This window comes from Macrosteles quadrilineatus, unplaced genomic scaffold, assembly GCF_028750875.1.
Source record: "Macrosteles quadrilineatus isolate MER2022 unplaced genomic scaffold, UCM_ALF_1.0 Scaffold_4__1_contigs__length_99947679, whole genome shotgun sequence".
NCBI classification, from domain to species: domain Eukaryota; kingdom Metazoa; phylum Arthropoda; class Insecta; order Hemiptera; family Cicadellidae; genus Macrosteles; species Macrosteles quadrilineatus.
This window is the reverse complement of record NW_026542597.1, coordinates 92,870,107-92,882,208: the sequence shown is the minus strand read 5'-3', so window position 1 is coordinate 92,882,208 and position 12,102 is coordinate 92,870,107. Positions and strand designations below refer to the sequence as shown.

Below are 12,102 nucleotides of genomic sequence, written 5' to 3'. Positions count from 1 at the left end.
ATAAGTCACTCACACCCCCTACCCTGTTAAGGGGGTTGAAAAAATATTGTTGATGTAACCAATTGCGTAATCTACGTTAACAATCAATTCCATAAACAGAATATTTCTACCTATTTCAGTTTTAAAAATACAGAGTTCCTTCCATTATTTCTGAAATTGGTGCTTTTTCACATACAGTAAATCAAATTTTGGAATGCCTGCCATTTTGGCTAGGGGTGAGATATCCACTTCGGGTTTGCTTCATTGTGTTTCTTTAGACAAATCCTTCAAAAGGAGGGGTCACTCAACAGGGGTTGCTATTTGAAAAAAATGAGTAATCCCCAACCAGGGTAGGGGGTTAAAAAATATGTTTGATGTGAAAAATTATTGCCACAAACAGAATATTTCTATCTATTTCGTTTTTAAAAATACAGATTTGTTACAATAGGTACTTCATTTACACACTGTATACCATGTGTAGTTATGATGTTCTACCACTTCACCTAAACAATAGAAAAAAAGAAAATTAACAAAATATCATGAAATTAAAAACACAAACATAACTGTAAATAATCCTACTTTCACAGTTCTCATTTTGTATCACAGTATTTTATTGCTGCTTAGTTCAAATTAGCTGTTTTCATAAATGCAAAAAATAAGTGCTGCACCCAGTTGATACAAATCTTATAACTTTTAAATGCTTTTGCATGTCATAGAACATAGAACCAACTTTTTAGTTGAAACAGCTTACTAAATTATTTAATTCCCTTTAAATATGAATACCCATGAGGCTTACATGGGAAACTCCAGACCCACTGGGACGGAGTCTGAAAAGGGTTTTGAGATAACAATATGCCTATATGTTAATCGGGAATGTGAGCTATCATCACCCCAAATTTTAGCCCAATCCGACCAGTACTTTTCGCATTTACTTGTCACAAACATACATCCTAACTTTCTCATTTATATAATACTTAGCTGTTGTACCCGTGCTTTGCAACGGGAAGAGGACCCAAAATAGAAACATTTTGATCTGTATAACCATTGACATGAACTGGAAAAAAATATTCTATAATAAAGTTTTATATTAAAATTAATGGTACTGCACCCTGTTGGTAAACCTTTTAACTTGTTAACACTATTTAATATCCAGAACCAATTTGTGTACTTGAAACAGCTGATGAAATTATTTTATTCCTTTTAAATGATTTTAAGGTTAAGATGGGAAACTCCAAAGCTACTGGGGTTGAGCCCGAAAGGAGAGATAAGAATGCGTCCATATGTTAATCGGGAATGTGAGCTATCATCACGCCAAATTTCAGCCCAATACGACCAGTATTTTTCGCGTTTACTTGTCACAAACATACATACATACATCCAAACTTTCTCATTTATAATATTAGTAGGAAGATTGAATTTTCCCTATTAAAATTCAACGGCTAAATTCTTCCAAGATGTTACATTTCCGAGGAGGTAGAGTCTGCACCACAAGTGAGAAGCAGATCTAAAGTGGGGTTCTGCCAGCCACAACTTTAGAAAAGAAAAGGATTTGTTTAAATTTGGTTGTAAATATGTTTATTTGAACACAAGTAGAAAATGTTTTATTTAAATATGCAACATGGTAACAAAAAATAAATATGTAGGAAACAATGAAACTGTACACTTTTTGCAGAACCGTTATCATTCTCTTAGGCTACTCAGCCATATTCAAACGGTACTTCATGGGGTTTGAGGGATCCTTGACGATCACATGGCCTTTCATCATCGTGATCATTGCAGGATTTTGCAGAGTTTCAGGTGAAAGTTCAATGAACTGATCCTCTTCATTATCATTTTGCATAAATGCGTCCGTCAATTGCTGTAAACAAAAGTAATCGCACAATTACTTCTAAGGTTGTTGAGCAGATCTTATTTCTTTTTTAGGTAAACTTCAAGATTCAGTGTCTATTTGTACGCCTATTAAAAACAGTAGTTCCACTATTCCAAGCCCAGCTAATTCGATAATCATTCTATTGCGAACTGAAGTTTGGAAACTATGTAATGTATATTTTAACAATAACCAGGGCCGGTTCTAGGAATTTTTCAGAGTTAAGCGAACACCCAAATCAGCGCCACTTAGAATTCCCCCCCCACCCCCCCAAACCCATGAACATAACTTAACCGTATTTGTAAATTTTTTCCCAATAATTTTGGGAAGAATTTTTTTTTTAAAGTTTAGGTAGAAGAATACTAACTTGCAATAAAAGGCTGTTTATTATTCGCAGAAATGTGACATTTATACACTTTTACTCATCATATAAACTATAGCAAAACCAAGGACACACGAAAAAAAACAGGCCGTAATGTAATGCTCGTCAAGCATGACACCACGATAGAAGACGGCAATGACGTAATGTTTGCCGTTAGTGATCAGCTGCTTGTTTTAATCTTTCCTTCGAAAATAAATAAATAAATACCTACGTCATTGCCGTCTTCTATCGTGACTTCTTTGGGCTGACTGGACTCGCCACCAGATGATTTCTACAAAAGTCTACTCATTGATTTGGCTTTTTTTTCTTCCTCTTCCAAATTCGCCTTACGCTTTCTATGATAAGTGCCAGACGGTTTCTTTTTTTCTGCCATTGTTTTCATAGTTTCGACTCAAATATGTTTTACTCATTAATTCAGTTTATATTTTCTTTTTATTTAATGCGCTAATTATAAATTAAACTTAATGCACTCGTAATAATTCGCTTATCAACAATCATGAATCATAAAAATAATGCCAATACGATACCGACACGGTATAGGCCTACGCACGATTACTAGAAAAATACCGGTATGGATCATAAACATAAACAAATGACGTTTTTGGACCGAAAATAAACATTATTTAAACATTGCTTAAATGGAACTGCCAAAACATATGTTCAATGCTATTAGTATAGGATTCGGGTCAATAGCGTAATTTGTTTATGTTTATGATCCATACCGGTATTTTTCTAGTAATCGTGGGCCTACGTATACAACTAAAAGAGTGCAATACAACGTAATGCTCTGCTCTAGGATCAGAGGCAGAAAGGAGTGAAAGAAAGGGGAAGTTTCTTGTTGTGACAAGTGGCGCTGCGCGCTTGCTTATCTCGAGCATGAGTGATTCGTGAAATGAAACCCATAGGTGCCGCGCTGGCGCTGACGCTGCCGACTGCCGAGCGTCAGCTCAGTTCAAATCGAACCTGCAAATGGCATTGAGTCCTTGAGTTGTAGTGCTGTACAAATATACACAATTTTCAAATGCTGTCGGTACAAACAGAATAAATGCCTTTATTGTGGTGCTTTGAATACTTGAACTCTGAGCAAAAATAAACAAAATTACGTTGTTCACGTAAAAAAAATGTTCCGTTGGCGCCACGGCGCCACTTCTTTGTGGCGCCATATGCGGCCGCGTAGTTCGTGTATGGGTTAAACCGGCCCTGACAATAACGCTGAGACCTATAATGATTTCCCGAACATCAGCAAGGCACTAAAAATATTTAAAGGTTGGATCTTACCGCAAATGTTGGTGATGTTAGCAATGATGACTGAAATTTCCTTGAATCAAGTGATATCACAAACTTCAATAGAATTAGCAATATCTCCACTAACGGTGGCAAAGCTGGTGCGGATACCACAAACATTGTTGGAGGTAGTATTAAAACTGCATTTTATAGTTAGTATAAACGTGGCAAAATTAATTATTCCCATGTGAACAACATAGACGATAGCTCAAAATGTTGCAGCAACATGGTCATTCTCTCCAGTGTTTGCGGCAACATTTTTATCAACATTGTCTCATCTTGCATGATCGTTTATAAAGCTCACATATTTCACTATCACAACAACTACACTTACATCAACCACAATCCCCATGATTTCACCATCCATATAAATCGACCTAATTACAGAAATCCATATATTCAAACACAGTTCAGTTGCAGTTAGTTTAGAATAGCAAGACTTTGCTGTAAATATTTTTGGTATGGTGGCCACTAATTTCAATAAATAACACCTGTTGTTAACCTTTTCTAACTCACACACAAAAAACAAACGGACCATTCACTGATGTTGTAAAATCATAATGGCAGAGCAGGTGAACCGATACCTCTCAGATGCTCAGATAATTTCTCGTTTTTCTTGGTAACCTGAATCTATTTGAAGAGAAGTTGAGAATGGAACAGTAATATTTATGTAGCCTAAAACTAGCCTAGAATCTAACAGTGGCTGTTTCAAGGGGGGGGGGGCATCGGGGCTAAAGCCCCCTCCCAATAAATAAATATAAATTTAAACATACATTTTGTCATAAAACCATAATGAAGGTTTTTGGAAACAGTTCTATACGTAAAAATTGCTTTAAAAATGCAATTTTTTCAGTGGAGGAGCCCCTTCTAGTGTGGAAGATCCCCTCCTTGACAAGGTCCTAGAACGAACACTGGTGACATGCAGTTGAACAAAATATAAAGATTGTATTGAGAAGAAATTATTTATGACAAGGAGAATCAAAGATAGTGATTAACAAATTTTCTGTCTGAGGAAATGTTCCATCGTTCCAGTGCTTCAAATGCAGTAGTTTGTTCAACCATTTAAAAAAGGTTGCTGTAACGTCAAAATCACAATCTTATGAATTTGTATACTCACAGCCATTGTTAATGCAAACTCCCTTTTCATGTTTTCAGGATATAGAACCGACAGAATTGTATTCTGAAACAAAACACCACTTGATATTAATTGCATTTACAAAAGCAATTTTTTTGCTATAGAAATTCCATAATCACCTACTGGATAAATACTGGTTACAAACATTATTCTATCTTTCATGGTGATATAATAATTATTAAATCATTACCTAAATTATTAAAGCTATAATCATAACAGAATATTTTCATAATTGTAATATATTCATGTACATAAACAAAACACATATATACAAAACTCACAAAAAAACAGTAAAACTCAATATTTCGTCCCTGTTCCCTGACAGGGAACAGAACAGAAGGGAGAATCCTTAACAGGGACAAAATATCAAATTTTACTGTTGTGTTGAGGGTTCTGTGTGTTACCAAAGCTAAAATCAACCAGGTAAGCTAGCTGATCCCTATCCTTGTACATAATAATCCTCATCAGTATGTATAGTTTGATTTTAAACAGAGTGATTCGATACAAGTGTGGTCTTCAGACAACTTACCAGATCCTTTTTTGCCTCATTGAACAGTTGATTAACTTTTTCTCCCTCATTTGTAACGTCTTCGTTTTCCTTTAACTTCTTGAATGTTTCTATCTGTTTCTCGACCCTAGAATTCAATGAATAATTTGAAGTACATATTTACTAGATGTTTTATGGGTGTTCACAGTGTATACGCAATGTTTTAACTTACACTATATGTTCTTGATTCTACTTTAAGTACAACTCCAGATTCAAACAATAGTATCTATCATCATATCCTGCATATGAGAATATCTACTTTGCCAGACAACAAACTGCTAGTTCACCAAAGTTCTGTCAGAATATCCGGGCTAATCCCCACTACCTGTTGGGGAAAAGGTTGTCTGTTCATCAAGCCAATTGGGAAACAAGGAAAAGTACGTAAAAATTCTATAGAGCTAGGAAAAAGTATGTGAATTATACTTTTGTATGAATGGAGAAATTTGGAATAATATCCAATAATTTACGGTGAAGCACCCATTCATTAGCGGCAAAAGCCGTCTTAAAGGATGAACGTAATCGCAGAAGATGGTGTTGTGATCAGGTGTATCTGTTTATAACTTTACCCTACATATGCTCAATAATTAAGTTTGATATATACGTGTGAAAATCAATAAACAAAGATATAATTATTCGATTATATCAATTTTTTAAGATGGGGACACCACTATGTGCAAATTTTAAGTTTTAACCCATATATATGAGTGACGTGATCTTGTAGTCTTGTTAGTGACCAAGGCGGACATGTTAATAATTGAAAAGAAACATCCAAATATAGGCACATTTAAAAAATATGACATCCACTATGACACTTGATTTACAAAAATTTGAAAATTTTATAATTCATTGAGATTACAATAGAATATAAATGATGATGCCATTAAATTTTTCCTTTTTAGCAAATTTCTCCTATAGGGAATAAGCTATTATCGATTTACTTTTTTGTTTTGAGGTCCCTATAGACCAAAAATACCATCCGTTCAAATTCATATACAGTATATGAATGTGTTGTGATCAAGAGAATGAAAGTTCTTTGATTTTACAGATTGAGAATACATTTATATTTAGATAGCCAAAGGTTTAAAAAGATAACTTTAGAAGTAATTTGAATATTTATGTCTAAAGAAACATATTTACCTTTCACACTCTGTTGTGGTAGCTTTCAGATCTGCAATGAGTGCGCTTACGTCATGGCTGATTTGGTCATGTCTGTCTTTCAGAAGAGTAGCATACTTCTGATAACAATGTACTTTTGCTTTTGGAATATCTGAAAAATTGCATGGTCATTACAACTAAGTTGAAGGGTAAAAGTTTGAACATACACAAATTTAACAAAGTGTAATTTAATAATAGGTTACTGATCAATTGTTCTATAAGATTCAGCTAACACACTTCAATTAAAACCTACTGCAACAAATTGAAAAGTATTCCATTGCTAAGGGATTGGGTGAAACTTATGACTTGATAGGCTGTTTGCCTCCAGTAAATCACGTGGCCTTTGCATACGTAGTTTGATGGCTGAAATAGTTTAAGTTGATATGACAAGTTGAATATTAAGTCTAATAGACACTTGAGAAAATATTTCCGGTTAAGTCAGTTCCTTAAATAAATAAAAAGGCCTTTATTTGCAAGCGAGATTCATTTCTTTCCTTAGTTGTCTGTAGTCAACGCTAGCGCTTTTGGCTCGTAGTCGAAACTCAGAGAATATTTTGGACTCCACTCTGAACAGTACCTACCAACTCGGAATCTGGTATACAGCGCTACTGACTTGTAGTGGCAATTCTATAAACTGTGCCTGACTTTTCACTGACTTTTGCAACTGGGGCGTAAAACATCAAGGCGATAAATTCATAAACTAACCACCAAGCCCTTGGGCTAAGTATTGAGGTGATAAGTACCCAGCAGATTTTATACTTTAATCGACTTGGTACTTTACCAAGGTAGGATTGTTTCAAGCTATCCTGGTGAACAACTTGTTACTCTTACAGCACCACTTGTAGCTCTTGTACGGTAACTACAGTTCGGAATTTCCATGTAGTTTAACCCTTTTGAGTTTCATAGGCTGCTAAATCAGACACAAAAGTACAACCACTTGTCAACGCAAGATTTTACTCAACAAAAAGATGTGAAAGCTAAATTATACTTGACATATTCTGCAAGCTGAGTCAAATTTGGAACTTCTATGCGCAGGTTTTTGGTTGACCAATGTTGTCAGGATAGGCTATTTATCACCAGTGTCGTTTAAACTTAACGGGATCGTTTTGACAGCAACCAGGTAATTTAAATGTTTGTTTACTGAAACAATCCAATCCATCAAGAAAACGGCTGTTGCCCACCAGATGTTGGGTGATTACACCAGATGTAATCAGGGTGATTAAAATTTTCAACAACTGCCTATTAAAGTTATTAAGGAAAGTAGCTACTTGTAGCCTAATCCTAACAAGCCTATAACCATTCACTAAGTACCTAAAAAATAAGTCCTGTTGCTCACTGAAAAATTGTATTAGGCCTAATTAAGTATTAATTTAAGGTTCCCTGGATCATTGTTTAGAATTGAACTAACTGCCATAACCTGTAGACCTAAATTATCTAAAAAAAAAATAGGCATATAAAACTTACCAGGAGATAGTTCTATCTTCTCCAACGCAGAAGTGATCCCTTCCAAGAGATTTCCTTTTTTAGCCAACAACTCCATATATTCATCATTATTTCTCGAGTCTTCTGACTGGCTTCTTCTTGAACGTCGTTTTGTAATCTGTTGAAATTCAGTTTCACAAGCAGATACTTGATCAAACAAATCCTGTAACTCTTGCATCATGGCTGAAAACACATGGTCCAGAGATACTTCATCGGGCAACATCCCAGGTGAGGAGGTAGACAAGTCTTGAAGAGTGTTTACTTCAGACATGATCGACTGACTTTGGTTGGGTATCTATGACAAAATTATAGGAGGACTTGGTGAGATAATTAAAAATAAATATAATGTAATTTAATTATAAACTTGAGTAAAATTAAATTATTTCAATAATCTAACTAATTTTTTTTACCTTTAGCGCTACAGCATAGGCCTAGTGAATTACTAACGCCTTAGTGTGCCTGTTTGGTCCCGAGAGATCAGCCTGTAGGTTTGAAACAACTGGATGCAGTGGTCTCTGATTATTGGGCTTTGGATAGAACCCTGCAGATTTAGTCAGTTACAATACAAAGCTGCCATCTTAAAATGCATTCTACAGCTATTCTTTGAGTTAGGCTACAAATCTTTGTCTTAAAATACACCCTGCAAAAAGAAGGCTTATTTTGGTGTCGAATAAATATTCATTTAAATTCATTTTCAGATAAAAAGAACTTTCAATTGTTTGGATTAGGTTATATAAGGATCCAAGGGGAAAAAATTGAATTTTTTTGGTACCGGTATTTGTGCATCCACAAAATTAAACTTAAATCCGGTCTTGTTACTGGCTGGGTAGGTGAGTGGTTTTGTGCTCACTTACCAATCAAATGGCAGTAACTTAGCTTTTCAAAACTGTACCTGGACCTAACTTAAATGAGCAGTTCCTGATCATTGGGCTTGAAATGAATGGTCCTGTCTAAAAAACGCCTGTTCTTTGTCAGAAACAAAGCTACAAAGACCATCTTACTACATTCTTCACTTTTCTTGAATATGTGCATGTGTGTGTGTGTCGCTCTCTTTAGGTAATAATTAGGGATCAGCCTATCCAACATCAACCTCATAAGTTAATTGGATGAGTTGGCATCAGTTATTATTGTTAGCCCAATGGCAAATGGCAACTGGATTGGGTTACTTTTACTTTATACTTTTCAATGAAAAGTTATGGCCTCGCTTGGAGTGAAACGCTTTAGATTTGAAGGCGAGCACTGTTTCAAGCGCTCGGGATTTAAATTGAAGTGATACAAAGTTAAAGCCAGCAAGCCAGCTATAGTTCTCTGTTCTAACTGTTATACCCACTTCAGCAAAATAGACGGACAGAATTGCGAAATGGTTCCAGACAAAAAAAGAAACACTAGGCCTCCTTACCAAATCCTATTTATAGATATAGAGAACAATTCAAATGGGACCTAAGAACATTGGAGGTTATGAAAGCTATCAAATTACAATAAATCCTTGTGGTTAGTGATGGGACTATTGAATACGGTACCTAATTTTAACTATCAATTGAAACTTATTGGTTACCGATACAGAATATCTTAAACGGTTATTATATCAACCACAAGTGTCTCGCTAAAATTATATTATTTCCACAATTCTTACGCTAAGATAACGTCCTGAATTCAAAAATGATTGTCATTTCCCCCCGTAAAGCGGAAAAACAACATTTTTGCGGAAATGGGTCACGAAAGTACTCAAATTAATCGGTACTTAGAGTGAGCTCAACAAGAATATGCAAGAATTTTTCAAGATGGATATTTACGGAGCTACAACCAGAAAAGCGCCATTTTCCCGGAAAACAATGGAAAATAATTTTATTCAAAACATACAATTTTTGGTATCTAAACTGTGTGGCATTTTACGCTGATTGCGTTATGTTATGTTAGGTTGGGTTTAAACTTAGATTAGGTTGGGTTACCGACTACTCTTATTAACAGGAAAAGGTTAAGTTATTAATAAAATGGGTATTGTTAGTAACATAACCTACCCTAATATAATCTAACCTAACCCGACCTAATATAATTTAATTTAACCTAACCCAACCTAGAACCTTAACTTAAGTTACGGTAACTATTTTTAGTCATTTTGACGCTAACTCTATTTCCTGACGCTTTTCCGGCTCTATCTCCGTTAATATCCATCGGATCTTGGAAATTCTGTTTTTTTAAGGAAACAGTATTTTTTCCGGAGAAAATGACGGGTACACTTCCATATCTGTTGGCACAAACAACCGAATGAGTAATATTGATTATTCTATTGTTAAATTCGATATATCGATCGATATTTTCATTCGGTTGTTTGTGCCAACAGATATGGAAATGTACCCCTCTAACAAAACACATTTAAAGAATGGATTTGAATTAGCCTAAACAAAAAAAAAAAGCTTAGGCCTACAGACCTTCTAACTTATGCCAACTAAAAATAAGTAAATCTCTTTAAAACCCGAGTGGAAAAATCTGTTTAGGTATGTGTTCGAGAAGCAAAATCGGTTCAAAATAATGTTGGAATAAAATTATTCGAACAAAACACACTAATAGCAATAGGCTAGCTCATAGAGATAGGTTTTTTTTATTATTCCAACTACTCTCACTTCTAGGCTATTGAATAACGAATAGAAAACGCATATTTGAATAACAAATAGTGTTCTGATTCAAACGCCCCATCAATATAGGCTAAGTTACTTCTGGTTACCAGAAATTCAATACAGCCTAAGTTATAACCTCTAGGCCTAACTTAGGCCTACATGAAAAATTTCCTGACACCCATGATTCAATAATATTAACCTAAGCTAGAATTTATGTAGAAATCTTACCCCTGGTCTATTTCCTTGATAAAAAGACATTGTTATTGTGAAATAGTTTCACTGAAAATATTTTAATGTTCGAATAATAGCAAATTCTTCTAAATCCGTAGTCTTAAGAAGCGAACAGAAACGAAGGCGAAGGTAAACAATCAACAAACGGATTAACGGAACGGCACGGCTGGTTTCGCGCCTTACGGTATTTTTTTCAATATTCAATGTCGGATTGACAAAGCTTAGAGTCATGAAGCTGTAACTATCATAAAAACCTTCAACGTTTAAATATATATATATATTTAAACATATGGAAATAAACAAAACAGAATACAGCATTACAACAAATAATCACACCAGATTTTAATAAGGTAATAAATAATTGAAAGAATAACATACAAATAAGAACAGCTGAGGTATTTTTAACATTAAGTATATGGAAAGTTTCCTTTGGAAAGCAACTAAGACCTTAAAGGGCAATTTATGAAAAAATGGATGATTTTGCGCAAGGTTTCTCGTCATGACGAACATTTTAAGTATATGGTTTATGGGGGTGTGACTTGTAGTTTTCTCAAAAATTCATGGGTACTTTTGCCTTTATATATAGACTAGCTGTACCCGCGGGCTTCGCCCCGTTTAACTTCATAAGTATTCGCATGGCTCATTCACGTGCTGGTTGAAGTTCGTTCGCTACGCTCACTCACCTTTAGGTTGGAGCTCGTTCGCTGCGCTCACTTGCCTTCAGGTAAGCTCGTTCGCTACGCTAACTCGCCTCCAGGTTGAAGTTCGTTCGCTACGCTCACTCACCTTTTGGTTGGAAATTAGCTGTTGTCATAAATTTAAAAAAAAATAATAGTGCTGCACCCTGTTGGTAATCCTTGTAACTTTTATGCTATTGAACATCATAGAACAGAACCAACTTGTTTAATTGAAACAGCTGTTAAGATTCATTAATTCCTTTTAAATATGAAAACTCATAAGATTAACATGGGGAACTACAGAGCCACTGGGGCGGAGCCCGAAAGGGTTTTTGAGATAAGAATTAATATGCTTTAATGTTAATCGGGAATGTGAGCTATCATCATGCCAAATTTCAGCCCAATCCGTCCAGTAGTTTATGCGTGATTGAGCAACAAACATACACACAAACTCACAAACTTTCAGATTTATAATATTAGTAAGATATTATTATTATTATTATGAAATGATGATTTTATCTTTATCCACCTTAATTACATAACACATTCCACAAAATAAAATAAATTCAATAAATGTTCAGTCCAGTCGACACATGAAAAATGTCTTGGGACTCTCTGTGGCGTCTTGATGATAGTTAGTTATTTGTAATTTTTCTTATGACGAGACTGACACTGATAGCATGTATTGTTGAATGGTCAAATAAGTTCTTGATTCTTAAATTTAACATTAATAACAATACTATAACAA

At 34.9% G+C, this 12,102-nt stretch overlaps 1 protein-coding gene across 1 annotated transcript; it reads right to left on the bottom strand.

Annotated features, from left to right (window-relative positions):
* Nucleotides 1-1,569: 1,569 nt before the first annotated feature.
* On the bottom strand, nt 1,570-10,804 carry LOC128992601 (uncharacterized). The gene is made up of 6 exons (XM_054416259.1): nt 10,675-10,804; nt 7,814-8,126; nt 6,332-6,461; nt 5,177-5,282; nt 4,630-4,692; nt 1,570-1,837 (listed from the first exon to the last, which is right to left on the bottom strand). Exons 1-6 carry the CDS (start codon nt 10,702-10,704, stop codon nt 1,673-1,675), a joined length of 807 nt encoding a protein of 268 aa, XP_054272234.1. The 5' UTR covers nt 10,705-10,804; the 3' UTR covers nt 1,570-1,672.
* Nucleotides 10,805-12,102: the final 1,298 nt, after the last annotated feature.